The sequence below is a fragment of the Fulvia fulva genome, chromosome 4, assembly GCF_020509005.1.
Source record: "Fulvia fulva chromosome 4, complete sequence".
Taxonomy (NCBI): domain Eukaryota; kingdom Fungi; phylum Ascomycota; class Dothideomycetes; order Mycosphaerellales; family Mycosphaerellaceae; genus Fulvia; species Fulvia fulva.
The window spans coordinates 1,865,900-1,882,244 of record NC_063015.1 but is presented as its reverse complement, the minus strand read 5'-3'; the positions used below and the strand labels follow the sequence as shown (position 1 = coordinate 1,882,244).

General features: G+C 53.8%; 7 protein-coding genes across 7 annotated transcripts; 5 read left to right on the top strand and 2 right to left on the bottom strand.

Annotated features, from left to right (window-relative positions):
- Nucleotides 1-425: 425 nt before the first annotated feature.
- CLAFUR5_04414 (Fumarylacetoacetate hydrolase domain-containing protein 2) lies at nucleotides 426-1,528 on the top strand (the record flags this gene model as incomplete). The annotated part of the gene is made up of 3 exons (XM_047903562.1): nucleotides 426-792; nucleotides 856-1,049; nucleotides 1,112-1,528. The coding sequence occupies 3 exons, from the start codon at nucleotides 426-428 to the stop codon at nucleotides 1,526-1,528; spliced, it is 978 nt and encodes a 325-aa protein (XP_047761140.1).
- Nucleotides 1,529-2,001: 473 nt separating this feature from the next.
- CLAFUR5_04413 (uncharacterized protein) lies at nucleotides 2,002-2,677 on the top strand (the record flags this gene model as incomplete). Its single annotated transcript, XM_047903561.1, has 3 exons — nucleotides 2,002-2,213; nucleotides 2,271-2,427; nucleotides 2,477-2,677. 3 exons carry the CDS (start codon nucleotides 2,002-2,004, stop codon nucleotides 2,675-2,677), a joined length of 570 nt encoding a protein of 189 aa, XP_047761451.1.
- Nucleotides 2,678-2,795: 118 nt separating this feature from the next.
- Nucleotides 2,796-4,052, bottom strand: CLAFUR5_04412 (Cytochrome P450 monooxygenase aneD; the record flags this gene model as incomplete). Its single annotated transcript, XM_047903560.1, has 2 exons — nucleotides 2,796-2,930; nucleotides 2,988-4,052. 2 exons carry the CDS (start codon nucleotides 4,050-4,052, stop codon nucleotides 2,796-2,798), a joined length of 1,200 nt encoding a protein of 399 aa, XP_047761138.1.
- A 74-nt stretch (nucleotides 4,053-4,126) lies between these two features.
- On the bottom strand, nucleotides 4,127-4,565 carry CLAFUR5_04411 (uncharacterized protein; the record flags this gene model as incomplete). Its single annotated transcript, XM_047903559.1, has 2 exons — nucleotides 4,127-4,291; nucleotides 4,341-4,565. The coding sequence occupies 2 exons, from the start codon at nucleotides 4,563-4,565 to the stop codon at nucleotides 4,127-4,129; spliced, it is 390 nt and encodes a 129-aa protein (XP_047761136.1).
- Nucleotides 4,566-6,343: 1,778 nt separating this feature from the next.
- CLAFUR5_04410 (Prenytransferase ascA) lies at nucleotides 6,344-7,488 on the top strand (the record flags this gene model as incomplete). Its single annotated transcript, XM_047903558.1, has 2 exons — nucleotides 6,344-6,561; nucleotides 6,612-7,488. The coding sequence occupies 2 exons, from the start codon at nucleotides 6,344-6,346 to the stop codon at nucleotides 7,486-7,488; spliced, it is 1,095 nt and encodes a 364-aa protein (XP_047761450.1).
- A 1,420-nt stretch (nucleotides 7,489-8,908) lies between these two features.
- Nucleotides 8,909-12,937, top strand: CLAFUR5_04409 (Histidine protein kinase NIK1; the record flags this gene model as incomplete). Its single annotated transcript, XM_047903557.1, has 3 exons — nucleotides 8,909-9,785; nucleotides 9,835-12,851; nucleotides 12,908-12,937. The coding sequence occupies 3 exons, from the start codon at nucleotides 8,909-8,911 to the stop codon at nucleotides 12,935-12,937; spliced, it is 3,924 nt and encodes a 1,307-aa protein (XP_047760767.1).
- Nucleotides 12,938-14,029: 1,092 nt separating this feature from the next.
- On the top strand, nucleotides 14,030-15,923 carry CLAFUR5_04408 (uncharacterized protein; the record flags this gene model as incomplete). The annotated part of the gene is made up of 3 exons (XM_047903556.1): nucleotides 14,030-14,161; nucleotides 14,235-15,771; nucleotides 15,826-15,923. 3 exons carry the CDS (start codon nucleotides 14,030-14,032, stop codon nucleotides 15,921-15,923), a joined length of 1,767 nt encoding a protein of 588 aa, XP_047760766.1.
- Nucleotides 15,924-16,345: the final 422 nt, after the last annotated feature.

The following is a 16,345-nucleotide window of genomic DNA, read 5'->3' as shown; positions in this document are numbered from 1 at the left end:
TAATAAGATACGGTGGCTATATTCTAAAACAAAAGACGCTACTACCGCAAATCAAGGTAAGAGCGCGTCCGCCTGGCGAATCTTCCGAGAGGGACGGTGAATTGACTAGCGTTCTAACTTCACAGCTAACTTTTCACGCGTTTCACATCGGTCCAAGCCATCGGTCCATCTTGTTCCGTACTTCCATTGCTGCAGGTACAATACCGCATAACACTGCCTCTACTCACACACCTGCTGCATGTCCATAATCCTCGACCACCAGATCCCCCATCGAACTGCCGTGTAAGAAAGATCCCCGCCAGAAACTGCTGACAAGGACCCCCAGCTCCACAATGGCGGCTAATGCGGGCAGCAGGACCAGACCACCTCTACGGGAAACATTTATATTAGTCAGATATCATCAATTGATGCCCATTATTACTTGAATGTTCGTTCAAAGACTCGGCTTCGCTGCACGACGGGTTCGTCAACTCAACACGCACATCGTTACTAGAAGGACTTTCACCAATACGACAAGAATCATGGGCGTCACATCTTGGGACCGCTTGATCCGCTATGTTTCGGCTAAGGATGGCGAGGTCAAGTACGGCGAGCCTATCGTCAATGACAGCAAGCCGGACATCGATGCTTTGGCCCAGAAAGGTGGTTTGAAGGTGAATGTGCTTGAGGGCCCGACGCCAGTTGAGGCGAAGCAGACGGGCGAGGAGGATGAGGTGAAAGAGTTGCTGGGACCTTTGACGCCGAGGGATGTGCCGATTATTAGGTGTATTGGGCTCAACTACAAGACTCATAGTATGGCGGCCTTTCTTCATCATGTTGATGTTGAGAAGAGTATCAAGCTGATGGGATGAATAGTTCTGGAGACGGGATTCGATTTGCCGGAGAATCCAACCCTCTTCGTCAAGTCGCCTATGACTGTGGCAGATACGAGGAAGGCGACACCTATTCCGAAGCTTGGACAGCCAAAATGTGATTACGAAGGTGAATTGACGATTGTGATCGGCAAGGATGCCAAGAATGTGTCTGAAGCAGATGCATTGGACTACGTGGTAAGCAGAACCCTCACCTCCCCCAAACCTCTGTTCAGCAGAATCTCACCACATCCCAACAGGCAGGCTACACCTCCGGCAACGACGTCTCCTGCCGCGACTGGCAAATGGACAAAGACAAAGCCGGCATGATGCCCCAATGGTCCTTCTCCAAATCCTTCGACAACTACGCCCCGCTCGGCCCCGCCATCGTCTCTACCAACCTCCTCGGCGACGCCAAGGGCCTTCAACTGAAGACGTTCGTAAACGGCGAGGAGAGGCAGAATTCTAATACTGATGATTTGTGCTTTGGGGTGAGGCAGCTCGTGAGCTTTCTGTCGACCGGACAGACGTTGCAGAAGGGGAGCTTGATTATGACGGGCACGCCGGGCGGGGTGGGGATTGGGTTTAAGCCGCAGAGGTTTTTGAGGGATGGTGATGAGGTGAAGGTGGAAATTGAGGGGATTGGAAGCGTTGTTACTGTGATGAAGTTTGAGTAGAAGGGGTGGGGGGTGAGGGTTGGTATACAATGCAGAGCATCTGACACATGGTCACGATGTTGTCACAGGAGAAATGACCTTGATGAGCAAGCATAGATGCATGACCATTGAGTGGAATCGAAGGCTACCCACTGACTTGTGTGTCGGCAGCCTGCTGATGCGTCCACACCTGGCCCTTCAGCTGATCAACTCCGATCACGAGACGCCATGAATATCCGAGCATCTACGCCAATAGCCAGTAAAATGCCCACAGCCCTTATTGATGGAGGTCGCATACTCTGAACCAAGTCTGCCAATAGCAGCTGGCATGGGCGCATTCGAGCCGAGCACTTGACTTGGGATTCCAAGGTGCAAAGTAGCTACCTATGTGTCACAGGTGTGCCTGCGAAGACATATATGGAGTTCATCCCACAGCGTGAGCATCTGCTCTGTCTGGCTCGGCATCAGATTCGGGTGTCTGGGCACTCTTCAACATGTTGTTCACCAAGCTCTTCGCAGTAACATGCCTCTCGCTGTGCCCCGTCAGCTCATTCTCACTACCACAAACAAACACTCCAACCTGTACCGCAGCCACGCGCCAAACCATCCTAGAAGGCATTCCCAATGGCTTCAACGCCGTCGCTCCAGGCGCAAGTGCAGCATTCATAGCGAGCTTACCTCTCATCCCATCCTGCTCCTTGACGCTGTCAGATGAAAGAGACATAACGTAACCCTTCGAGCACCTCACTAACACTTCAGGTAGGTTCATCAACGGCCTGCCAGGCCTCCAAGTCGCCCCGGATGCTTCGACTACAAGGAACTCCGCTCTTCTCGTTCGGCAGGCATTCCTTCGCGTGACACCTAGTGTACCAGCGTCGGTGGATTCCGGTAATGGGACGACGAGGTCAGAGTTGGAGATTGTATCCACTATGGATGATGGATTTTGGGACTTTGCTGATGTGGATACAGGATACTGGATTGTTGCATACGATAGCATTACCGGTTACTTTTCATGCTGGGTTGGTCTTCAACTATCTAGACAACTGTACGATTGAGAGCGTGGTCGGGATTCTGACTGTGCCGACCTCTGTGCTTGGGATTCCGATCTTGATGCCGGATGTTGTGGCTGCAGTACAGGAGCTTGCGAGTCAAGCAGCTGCGATGAGCTGAAAGGGAGTGCCAGTGGAGGGCACAGACCGTCGATCAGTGGGAGCGGGACGGTGAGCCGCACGAACTCTTCTCCACCACAGGGTGCTTTGTAGCCAAATCATCTGTACCATCGCAAACGTTACTCAGGCATCTTCTTCGCCTTCGCCTTTCGCAATATAAGCTCTCTATACTCTTCCTCCCTCAACCGCAACATCAACGGGAATGGCTCTCCAGAGCTCCAGGCGTTGACCCTCCTGTCATCAAAGTCCCCAGCCTATGTTTACCAGTCAGCAGCCACACCAAATGCCTGACGCACAGCGTGAGGACTCACCTTCCCCACCTCAAAACACATCATCAACCTCGCGAAAGGCAGGAACAACCCCGTCTGCGCAGCTTTATACCCAATGCAAACCCTCTTCCCACCTCCGAAGCCCCAGAAGGCTTCGGTAAGCTTCGCCTCGCCACCACGTCCATCGATCCATCTCTCGGGCTGAAAGGACTGCGGATCGAGGTAGTCTCGCGTGATGGTTGGGATGTTGAGGATGAAGGAGGTCCCTTTCGGGAACGTGTACTGCTCGAACGAGAAGCTCTCGGCAGCGGTGTGGGGCGGGACCATTGGGACTACGGGGTAGTAGCGGAGGCATTCTTTGATGAAGGCACAGGTGTAGGGCATCTGAGGGATGTCCGAGGTGGCGGGGAGGCGTAGAGAGCCGTCTGGGTCGTGGCAAACGGTGTCGATCTCGGTGCGGACATGGTGGCAGGCAGAGGTGTGGACGATGCTGGCCATTAGGCAGGTGTTGAGGGCGATGCGGGGGTTGTCGCCGCCTGCGGAGATGAGGGTGTTGGTTAGGTAGGCAGCTTCGTCTTCGTTGCCTAGGAAGTTCGTTGTAGGGCCGAGGATGACTTGCTTGACCCAAGAGTGTTGGGCTTTGTCGCCGGTAGCTTGGGTCTTGATGGGATGCCACCAAGACGTGAAGGCTTGGTAATGTCTCGCTCCCATGGCTTCCCACTTGTGCCGCCAAACTTGCAAAGATCTTGGGAGATACTCAAGGAACGGGAAGAAGTCGACGGCAGTAGACTGAATACTAGCAAGAAACTCCATCGTGGTCCGACGATATTCTTGCATCTCAGCATCTGTCTTGGACAGGCGCTCACCAGCAATGATGCCGTACATTACTCCGGTCGCGTAGCGAGAGTTGTGCAGATACCATGTCGAGGAGTCGTCAAGATATGCCTGTAACATTTGCATACTCTCGTACTCCTGCCAGTCGATGAATCTTTTCGTAAAGTCGGTGTTGAGTAGTGGTCGCATCATGCGTCGTAACTCTGACCATACTCGGGTAGGCTGCGTGACAGATCTCATGCCCTTGCTGACTAGATTGCCAGCGATGGGCATGTGAGGTCGCTCATGTGTGAGTTTAGCTCGCTTCCCAATTCTGATGAGCCATCAACATATCGCTCGGGTGCGGCTCAGCGATCGGTACTCTGCAAGAGAGTCAGTAACCGTCGCGCATATGTTGGATGCTGTTTCGCTGACCACATCTCATCCACGACTCTGTTCGTGTTCAGCACGACCCAGAGGCTGCTTCCCATGTGTAGCGTTGTCATCTCGCCATAGCTTTGTAAGCTCCTGAACTGATAACATTGTAAGTAATGCCCCTGCTATGCGATCGCCAGAACTAACATAGGCGCCAGTGGTGCCGTTGGCTCGACTCCTCCAGAAGTCAGGCAAGTCCCCAAGGACGAACGATCCTCTTGGTCCGGCGGGCAAGCAATACCGGCCGATCGAGCTCCATCTTCTGTCCGCTGGCCGCAGAAGCTCTTGACCAGCAACGAACAAGACCGCACACGCCGAGCATACGAGTAGCCGGTACAGCGTTCCAGGATCGATGAGATCGATGACAGCCATGATTGTCTTGCGATTCTGCTCGTGAAGTTCACAGAATTATGTTGAAGGTGCAGCTGTGGACGCTACAGGAGCTCTTCGCCCAAACACTCCAGATCCGATCATCATATTGCATTGTCGGACGCGCTTGGCACCGCTGAAGATACAGTCCTGGGCATAGTTTTTACAACCCCTATATTTACGCTAACCCCATCCGGCTATCCATGTCCATCTCAGAAGGTGTTGCTACCTTCAATCTCATTATCCACACTCTCACACACGCGCTATCTATCGCCACCATGCCGAAGGGACGCGTCTTTACCGAATTCGAGAAGGGCGAGATGTGGTCTCTTCACAAACACGCCCACTGGCCGCTGCAGCAGATTGCAGACGCCCTTCACACTAACGAAGGCTCTGTCTCTTCAGTAATCTCACGGCTTGAAAGAGTGCCACCTTCCACACCGAAGAAGAGAGGCCCACTACCTGTAATCAACACCTCCAAGCGTCAGCGACTTGTCCATCGAGCCACCACTGATGCTAACAGCCGCCGCCTGCGATACGAACAGATTGCCGCGATAGAGGGCATCTTCAGCGACGTCCGGACAGTAAGAGCTGCGTTTGAGAAGGAGGGCTTCTCACGATATGTCGCAACACGCAAGCCGTTGTTGACTGAGAAACATAAGGAGGCACGGCTTCGATGGGCAAGGGCTCATATTAAATGGACAGTGGAACAGTGGGCTCAGGTCCTTTGGACAGATGAAGCTTCATTCAGGTGTGGAATATTCGGACAGGTCTATGTGACACGCAGGGCAGATGAGGCTTATCACGAACACTGTCTTACAGCACGCTTCCGCAAGTTCTCAGCCTGTATGATATGGGGCTGTATCTCTGCAGATGGACCTATGGAAGTCCATAGATTCGAGAAGGGCTCTGTCGACGGTGAGGTGTATCGCAGCCAGATTGTCCCTCTTATCCACACGGCAATTGAGAAGCAGCGAGTGTCAACAGGCTCGCAGGACTGCACTGTTATGCAAGACAACGCCTCAATCCACAAGGCGAAGGCAACCGTGAGTCTATTTAAGGAGAAGGGCCTACACCTTATGGAATGGCCAGCCAATTCACCAGATCTCAACCCTATTGAGAATCTATGGGCTCTTCTTAAGCATAGGGTAGGTGCTCATTTTCCTACAACACGAGATGAGGTAATAGCTGCTATCAAGATTGACTGGGCCAAGCTCACACCTGAGGACATACAACGTATATGCAAGAGTATGCGAGAACGCTACGAGGCAGTAATAGCCAACAATGGAGGACACACCAGGTGGTGAGCTACGCCAAGCAGTGGATACATCCTTCCTAATGAGGAAAGGTGGAAGAACAGGGGTTGTAAAAACTATGCCCAAGACTGTACGGCAGTGGTGGGAGTAGTCCAAGTAGGCTTTGGCTAATGTACCGGGGACTCGTCGGCATTGCCGCTTGTTGCAGCTCCAGAACCACTGCCGGCTTAGCTTGCTGACGTGGCAGTGTTTGAGCAAGTCCGTAGGCATTGGATATGCAGCTCAACAGAGCCGTCGCTGGGCTCTATGCATCCGAGCATCACCAATGCTTGCATACTCCATCCTCGGACGGGTCGAGCTTGCTCAGGTAACGCGTAGCGTAACGAGTGGACCAATGGCCGCAAGCATTGTGAGCGCCATGTGCTCGTAATTGGGTCCAAGGGTGGAGTACGTCGCCAATTCATTGTGCGCTATGGCCGTTTACGTATTTGCATTGGCGTATCTTCAGGACTCGGACACTAGGTCATGGCGCGAGCATGTAGTGGCGTGCTCGAGCTTCTATATATCGACCTTCGCGTCCATTGCGTCCTGTCCATACCACCGAGCAACATGGCGTCGAAGACAGCGGCTGAGGCTCCTAGAACTGCCGGATACGTGGCACCGAGTGCTGGCATCTTTCGTGTGACTCCTGCGGCATGGATCCCGTATGCAGAGCTCATGCGCCTCGACCGAGCTGCCGGATAGTAAGCACAATCGATGAGTGCTGCGATCCCAAAGGCTGACAGGCTTACAGCTATGCCTTCTACTGGCACTACGCCATCGGAATAGCCTTCACTTCCTGCATCGCTGATGTTCCACCTCAACCTGTTGAAGTCGCGAAGCTTGCTGGCTATCTGGCGCTGTGGGTTGTGTTTTATAGAGGTGCCGTTTGCGCCTGGAACGACAACATCGACCAAGAGTTCGATCGGCAGGTAGCACGTTGTCGCAACCGGCCGATAGCTCGTGACGCAGTTAGCACTACCCAAGGTCATGTCTTCACCGTAGCGCTCGCCATCATCTGCGCGGCAATGTTGGCACCCTTCCCTATGGCGGTGTGGCTGTACGTGGGAGTTATGACCCTCATGTTGGCCGTCTATCCTTTCGGCAAGCGAGTCACAGACTTCCCACAAGTGATATTGGGGTTCGCATTCGCTATACCTATCTTCATGTGCTCGACAGCGTTTGGCACGGAGCCCCTTCCTCAGGATTTCTGGACCGGCCAGACCTTGTTTACACCCAAGGCATATAGTGCAATGTGTCTCTATGGAGCAAACACGTTGTGGACCATTGTCTTCGATACCGTGTATGCTCATCAGGACATCAAGGACGACATCAAGGCTGGAGTCAAGTCGTTGGCTGTACGGCTTGGCAGTCATACCAAGCTGGGCTTGGGGATCTTAGCGAGCGTACAGACTGTCCTTCTCGCAGCCACAGGACTACTTGCCGACCTGGGTTGGGCATTTTTCATGCTCGGGTGCGGCGGTGCCGGTATATCGCTGTTTGCGATGCTGGCTTTGGTAGATCTGGAGAAGCCAGCAAGCTGTGCTTGGTGGTTTGGTCCGGGGTCAAGAATTGTTGGAGCCAGTGTTGTCTCCGGCTTGCTGGGCACTTACTTGCTCCGTTGGTGCTGAAGGTCGAGGCTGGCTATGAGGAGGAGGAGGATCCGCAGTGGAAGATGTCAGCTTGATCTATGGCCAGTGTGCGGGATCCATAGCGACGTCTTTCTCAGTCATGCCGCTTGGCAGGGAAAAGTGCATGGAGTTCGTTGACTCTGCCACATGGGACTCGAGTCGTTGCTTCCCAATCGGTCATATTATCTCCACTGTTGGACTTGGCTCTGAGAGTCTCGCTATGCATGTAAATAGCAGCTACCGATGCCTGCGCTTGTCTCCAGAGAAGCTGCTTATCAGTGAGGTTAATTCAATGCAGATGGTAATGTCTGCGAAGTGCGAGGTGCACCTCCGTGCGAGATGGAAGCGAGCCAAGCCGAATTTGAGTGCAGCCCTGCAGATGCGGTACAACTCTAATCATCCAAAATACATGTAAGATTGCAGCTTCTCAAGCGGTGACGTAGATGTCGTGTTTCATGTCCCATGTGTGAAAGTGTATTTGTGGCAAGCGGAGGAGATTGCACGTGGATTGCAGCTTTGTAGGAGGCCGTATCGCGAAGAGTAGCAAGGTAGTTCTAACGCCCAGCGGCGGAAGCTCAGCGGAGAAGGTGACACAGATGGCAAGCCCACGCGCCCAAAGTGGTGAGATGCTGCAGCCTGCAGCCAGTGCCACTACAGTCTACAGAGCGAGCCCGCGTTGTGTATGGCTGACCACGTAACACGTTTCATCCTCGCAGGGGTGAGCACGTACATGTCGAAGTAGTCGTAGAAGCGCGACGAGTCTCGTGCCGGTGTGGACAGTGGTACTCTAGTGCGCATACAGTATGTTCGTGTTTGAACCTTCTCGTGCTCTAGTTGCCGCACTGCAGCAGCCGCCGCGTCTTGACTTCCTGCCGCCGCGAACAATCACTTCGATCTTCTTCTCATGGGCGCGACATCATAGCCAGAACTACAGCACTCGCTCGGCGGCGGGAAGAAAGGAGTGTGATCGCTTTGTACTCACTAGTCACTGCTCGGGAGCAAAACTAGCGCAACGATAGGCTTCCTAGACGAGGCCACAGGGATCGATTAAGAGTGAAAGGGTCCACTTACACCTCCACTACCGTCTACCACGCCTGGCAGGCGCGAGTCTCTGCGCGCAACAATCTCATCGCCATCGCCGTTCCCGCAGTCCTTACCTCGTGCCACGCCCTACGCCCCCCCCCCCCCCCGCATCCCATCAACCGCATCGACACATGGCATTTCATCCCTAGACGCATGCTACCGCCACCGCTACCTACCCAGCCCGCGTCGAGACTGCACGAGCACTAGCTCGACAGTCGGCCTCCACGCCGCCGTCACGACGAAGAGGTCGTGTCCCTTCCCTAGCAACGCACACGCGCTGCAGCAAAAGCTGCTATGCCCGCCTGACCATCGACGACCTCGACTCAACCACCCTATTATGCCACACGAGGAGACCTCCGCGGCGGTCGCCAGCATACTCAGCAACTTCGCCAAACAGTATGCTGCTCCACTGGACCCGGAGTCGTTTCCCGCGTCGGCCATTGCCAATGGCGTTGAAAGCAACAAGATCACACTGCCCGGGGACGATACAATAGAGAAGCGGACACTGGAGCGCGAACTGACCGCGCTAAACCTGCGCATACAGTTTCTCGAAGCTCGCGCGACAGGTGGTGCAAGCTCTCTGCCCATCACACCGAATGAGCCCATATCCTCGGCCTTTCCCCCGGACAGTCCAACTTCTACCAGATCGGCAGGTGCGGCCAACCCTCGTCAACGATCAGCATCATGGGTTAACAGCATTCTCGCAAAAGGCGAAGGCGAGCCGCCGCACTCACGCCAGCTTACAGAAGAGCAGTTCAACTTCCTCCGGGAGCACATCGAGCAGCAGGCGCAAGAAATTAAGAGTCAGAAGGACTTCATCGATGGCATCAAGTCGCAGCTCACCCACCAGCAGAGCGCTACCAAGGCTGCTCTTGACACACTGGGTAACTCGCAGTCGATTGAGCAGTTGAAGCGCGAGATTGAGAAGAATGCTCAGATCAATGCTACGTACCAAAAGGTGTTACGAGAAATCGGCACAATCATTACTGCTGTAGCGAATGGAGACCTCAGCAAGAAGGTGCTCATTCATGCAACAGAGAAAGATCCCGAGATTGCCCGCTTCAAGCACACGATCAATCGCATGGTGGACCAACTGCAGGAGTTCGCTAGTCAGGTTACTCACTTGGCCAGGGAAGTCGGCACAGAAGGACGCCTGGGTGGTCAAGCTATCGTGCCTGGAGTGGACGGTATCTGGGCGGAGCTGACACAGAATGGTATGTACTCAAGCCATTGGCCAGGACATCGTATAGCTAACACTCTCAGTCAACGTCATGGCGCAGAACCTTACAGACCAAGTACGAGAGATTGCAGTTGTGACTACCGCAGTCGCGCAAGGTGATCTTAGCCGCAAGATCCAGCGTCCAGCAAGAGGTGAGATTCTTCAGCTACAACAAACGATAAACGCCATGGTGGGTCAACTGCGAACCTTTGCAACCGAAGTCACGAGGGTGTCCCGCGATGTCGGTACGGAGGGTGTCCTCGGCGGACAAGCGCAGATCGAAGGTGTACAGGGCATGTGGAACGATCTCACCGTCAACGTCAATGCCATGGCGAACAACTTAACAGCACAGGTGAGGGACATTGCGGAAGTTACGACAGCAGTCGCGCAAGGTGATCTTACGCGACAAGTCAAAGCACCCTGCAAGGGTGAGATTCTGGCATTGAAGACAACAATCAACTCCATGGTGGGTCGACTTCGACAATTCTCCCAAGAAGTCACAACAATCGCACGCGAAGTCGGAACAGAGGGACGACTCGGCGGGCAGGCCACCGTGCACGGCGTTGAGGGAACATGGAAAGATTTGACCGAGAATGTAAACGGCATGGCCATGAACCTCACCACACAAGTGCGTGAGATTGCCGAAGTCACGACAGCCGTGGCCCAGGGAGATCTCAGCAAGAAGGTCGAAGTCGAGGTCAAGGGAGAGATCCTGGCCTTGAAGAACACCATCAATACCATGGTTGACCGGCTTGGCAAATTCGCTTTCGAGGTTAGCAGAGTCTCGCGAGAAGTCGGAACCGAAGGTGTGCTAGGTGGACAAGCAGAAGTTGAGAATGTCGAAGGCAAATGGAAGGACCTCACAGACAATGTGAACACCATGGCCAACAACCTGACCAGTCAAGTGCGTAGCATTTCCGATGTCACGCAAGCCATTGCACGCGGAGACATGAGCCAGCGTATCAAGGTCCATGCACAAGGCGAAATCCAAACACTCAAGGACACCATCAACGACATGGTTACAAGATTGGACGCCTGGTCACTTGCTGTGAAACGTGTGGCACGAGATGTGGGCGTTGATGGTAAGATGGGTGGCCAGGCCGAAGTCGAAGGCATCACCGGACGCTGGAAAGAGATCACGACCGATGTCAACATCATGGCGCAGAACTTGACTTCGCAAGTGCGCGCTTTCGCAGATATCACGCATGCTGCCATGAAGGGCGATTTCACAAAGATGATCAACGTGGAAGCCTCCGGAGAAATGAACGAGCTCAAGAACAAGATCAACCGCATGGTACTGAACTTGCGAGAAAGTATCCAGAAGAACAATCAAGCAAGAGAGGCTGCCGAGCTGGCCAACAAGACCAAGTCCGAATTCTTGGCGAACATGTCCCACGAGATTCGCACGCCGATGAACGGTATCATTGGCATGACGCAGTTAACATTGGACACGGAACTGGAGCAAAATCAACGGGACATGCTGAATATTGTCTTCTCGTTGGCAAACAGCTTACTCACCATCATCGATGACATTCTAGACATCTCCAAGATCGAGGCCAACCGTATGATCTTGGAAGAGGAGCCATTCTCACTTCGCGGACTGGTGTTTAACAGTCTCAAGTCCTTAGCAGTACGAGCGAACGAGAAGGACATAAGCTTGATCTACGACACCGGCAACTCTGTTCCGGACTATATCGTGGGCGATTCCTTCCGACTGCGGCAAATCATCCTCAACTTGGCTGGAAATGCAATCAAGTTCACTGAGCACGGAGAAGTCCGCGTCAGGATCGACTCGGATCACACAATGCCATGCAATGAAGGAGAGGTCGTGGTTAAGTTCGCAGTCTCTGACACTGGTATCGGTATCCATTCGAACAAGTTGGACCTCATCTTCGACACCTTCCAGCAAGCAGATGGCTCCACCACTCGCAAGTTTGGTGGCACAGGTCTCGGTCTGTCCATTTCGCGAAGACTTGTCACTCTCATGCGCGGCAAAATGTGGGTGGAGTCAACATATGGTGCAGGAAGTACATTCTTCTTCACCTGTGTAGTCCGACTAGGACCCAACGACCCTCAACGAGTGGCGCCACAACTCCAGCAATACCGCAAACACAAGGTCCTGTTCGTGGACAACGGCTTCACGGAGTGCGCAGACGACATCGCGGATAACATCAAAGCACTGGACCTGGTCCCTTGCGTGGTTGGCAACGGGAGGACGCCTCCAGCCGAGCTCAACCCTGATGACCAGTATGACTGCGTGATAGTCGACAATGGTGACACAGCACAGAAGCTCCGCAGCCTGGAGCGCTTCAAGTATATCCCCATTGTCATGCTGGCTCCCGCCATTTCAGTCAACTTCAAGACTGCGTTGGAGAACGGCATTTCCAGCTACATGACGGTACCATGCTTACCCGTGGATCTTGGTAACGCGCTCATACCTGCATTGGAGGGCCGAGCTGCACCAATCTCTGCTGACCACACCCGAACTTTTGACATCTTGCTGGCAGAAGACAATGCTGTCAACCAGAAACTGGCTGTGAAGATACTGACGAAACACAACCACAAGGTCACCGTTGCCAATAACGGACTGGAAGCGTTCGAGGCCATCAAGACGCGACGGTTCGACGTCGTGCTCATGGACGTGCAAATGCCAGTCATGGGTGGATTCGAAGCCACGGCCAAGATTCGCGAATACGAGAAGATGCACGAACTGGCCAGGTCCCCGATAGTGGCACTCACAGCGCACGCCATGTTGGGAGATCGAGAGAAGTGCATCCAAGCTCAGATGGATGAATACCTCTCCAAGCCCCTCAAACCAAACCAGCTCATTCAGACAATCCTGAAATGTGCTACGCTAGGCGGTGCGTTACTCGAACGACAAAAAGACGGACGTAGTCTGCTCATGGATGAGGAAAAGAGTTCTGATAGTAGCCCAGATCACAACAGATTGATGACACCCAAACGACCTGGTGTGGGACCACGAGGGGCCACGGAAAGTGGACCATCTGGCCTGGAAAGTCCTGCGATCGTTACTGCCGATCAAGAGGATCCGCTGTCAAGAGTGCGTGAAGTAAGCGCTACAGCCAAGTTATGTGAACATTACTGACTTGAAGATAGGAGGTCTTGCTGCGGTCGCATAGCAGCTGAGCACCCGGGGAGGTCTTGACCTTGTGTTTTGGTTGCATCAGTTCTCCAGGATGTTCTTGACGGTATCGACATCCCATGGCTAGCGTTTGGGGAGCGACAAGCCATGTCTTTAGGTGAGGTTGGAGTTATAGGTGTATCATTGTGCTCGGCGCTTGTGTACTTACATTTCGTTGGTATCTGCCAGCGCTTGGGCGAATTGCAGGGTGGGCAAGCGGGTGGCCGTTTCTGCGCATGAACTCTGCATATCATTGTTACGGCCCGCCACGTGCGGTGGAGATGAGCACGCAAGTCGTTATGACGATTCCTATGTCGACCGGGAGTACTATAGCTCAAATCATCTTCACCTGTTCTCCGAGCTGTAACTGTTCTTTGACGGATATCCACATCCACAGCCTGCCGGATCGGGGTTCTGCCAAGTGCGTTTGACCAGCATCCAGGATATAGGTTTGACTCAGCAGATCATTCGGATGAGATTGACCAGGGTGGTTCGTCATGGAAGTCTTCTTACGAGGCGATGTGTGAAACGATATATAACCAGACTACTCAGCTCTCTTCAGGAGCGTTCCTTTTGACCTAGAGTTTTACACGATGTCTCCAGCATCACCACAATGCATACGGACGTTATGGATACCGCGTGAGACCGGCATCCGCCGAGACGGCTAGGCTTCAAGCCGATTGGTAAGGAGTCAGCTGGATCGGATGTCGATCCCGCCTTTCGCTTTGCACCATCCTCGGCGGGCGTGGCGGGCTGTTTTGTGATTACTGAACATGCTCCAGGCGGTGCCAGCAATATCATGCAGGCACCGTGGCATCATTCGCGTGACTCTGCAGAGTGCGACCTTTCATTACCAAGCACTGTCCAACACAAATGCTGACCGGGGTTGCTCCTAGGTCGTTCTCGGACGATGCACTGACATTGCATGCTGCAATCATAAGCTCTATAGCCTTGTCATCAGATCTGCCGGAGTAGTACAAGGCACCATCACTCATAATCGTCTTAATCGCTGCGAAACCCACTCAAGAAGTAGCACAATCTCACAAGAATCAGTGATCGGATCAAGTCCGATACTACTTTCCTAACAGTACTGTGCAATGGATACTGTGGCCCCAAGGAAGGCGCGCAAGCGCAAGTCGAGGGAGAGCAACTCCGACGACAACAGCGGCGATGATGGCAAGAAGCGTGGGCGGCCAAGGGTCGAGAAGGCCGATGAGTCTGCTGCAGATGTAGGTGAAAAGTGTCCTCCCCGTGTTGAGGCTTGGAGTATCGCATGATTTCATCGACGCTGACGCGATGCAGCGACGGAGAACACAAATCCGCATGGCACAAAGGGCCTACAGACAGCGCAAGGAGAGCACGCTCGACGAACTGCGAAAAAGGGTTTCGGGGCTCACCAACACCATCGAGCTCATGAACAAGTCTTTCGTTGACTTTCGCGATCGCCTAACAGGAGCTGGTCTTCCTGACAACAACGTTCTCGATCTCCGCGAAGTCTCGGAGCAATATGAAGCCTTGATGAAGTGCGTCCGTAACCCAGCAGAGGAGTGTGATCCCAAAGTCGCGCGCCTTTTGCATCGTGCATCCTCTGGATCCGACCAAGGGCAGGACGCCATCAGACCTGCTGCAGAGCCCAGAAATGTTCCTAGCTGGATGGACCAGAATGTAGTTCAGTCTCATGCTAGGCAGAGAGGTACGACAGAGGTCGGCATGGGATACACGATGTACATGCAGCCTGCGGAGGACTCTCCATCGAACATGTCACCATCGATGGACTATTTCGGCAACCTCGATCCGATGTCACACGCCATGGTACCGACCACCAGAGCCAGCAGTGCAAACTCACCAGGCATGTTGAGGGCAAACGCAGGTGCTGCCACTCTACCACCAGAGCTTGGTGCTCCGAGATCGTACAGCTTCCAAGAAAGCACTTTCGGCCGAAGACTGCACAGAGCGTGCCTCGAACAAGGCTACCAACTCTTGCTTGACCCGAGTCGCAGACCTGCGACGTACGAAAGAGTCTTCCGACTGTCACTCCTGAACAAGAACAGGGAGAAGCTGATCGAAGCCATGAGAGATATGCTCAACGCAGGACCACAAGACAGCCTCGACTCACGCGCGCCTTTAATCCACATCGGCGGAGCAGGCACGCACTTCCCAAGGCGCGACCAGTATGGCAACATTCATCCCAAGAAAGAGTCCTGGAACCTGGGCGTGGTCGGGCCGCAAACAGTATCACTGCTCGAGACTGCTGCCCAAAACAACCTCACCACCGACATGACCGTCAACATTGCAGGCTTCGAGGGAGAATGGTTCGATCCATACGACGTGGAGGGCTATCTTCACGAGAAAGGCATCTTCATCGATCCCACGTCCTCCTTCGCCGAGGCCGAAGTGCTGGACTCGCCATCTGTGCCTAGTAACATTTCCACCGGCACGACAATGTCTGCTCAGTCCCCTAGGACGCCCGACGTGTTCGGTTCCAAGAACGATGCCTTGCTCGGGTTTGACACCGAGCAGATGGAGTATCTCTCCAGCAACGATGCCTCGGTCAACGAATGGATGGACTTCACGCCATTAGGGTTGACGGACGTGGGATACTCAGATGCTAATACTGGCTCCTGGATGAATTTCCTCCAGCCCGGCGAGACGATGAAGATGCATGGGATGGGCTCCGCTGACATTGTGACGTCGCAACCCGGGTGGCAGGCACCCACGCCCAGGTCAGATGGCTTTGCACATCATACAAGTGCGCTTCCGAAGCCGCCGGCCACGTTTGGTCACACGTTACCACAGCAGAAGAAGACGGTCATTATCGACGTTGCGAAGTTCGTCAAAGGTGAGCGACGGTCTACAGTACGCCGCGAGCGTGCAGATGCTAACATTGTCACAGTCATGACAGCTTCAGGCCAGTGTATTGGACGAACACCAGGCTTCAAGCGCAGAGATGTTGATCGTGCCTTGGCTCTTTCCTCGTTCGATGCCTTGTGAAAGAACACACCCGACGCGGGAACGCCATGTTCACCGCCCCGCCAGGCCGACTTCTGACCATTTTATCGTACCTGCGCCAGAGATAGCACTAGCATAATTGTCACGAGGTACCACATACCATGACCGTCGACCACGGGAGCACTTGCGGCAGCCGCACGGCGAATACCGCAAGTCTTTACCGTCTCTATGAGAGCCATGAGATCCATCACGCGCGGTAACAGCACCGCGGTTGATTGCGTTCTTGTGCATGGAATACGCTCGCAGGGCGCGTAGCACAAGATCGGGGCATTCGAACCTTCCGGCATCATCAACACCGATTGTCGCGGCCGCGGGTATGCAGGACAAAGTACACGTGTGCATTGTGGCATGAAGGAGTTGTGGGACTGCTTAGAACGAGACAAGTTAAGGGTCATGATGCCTAC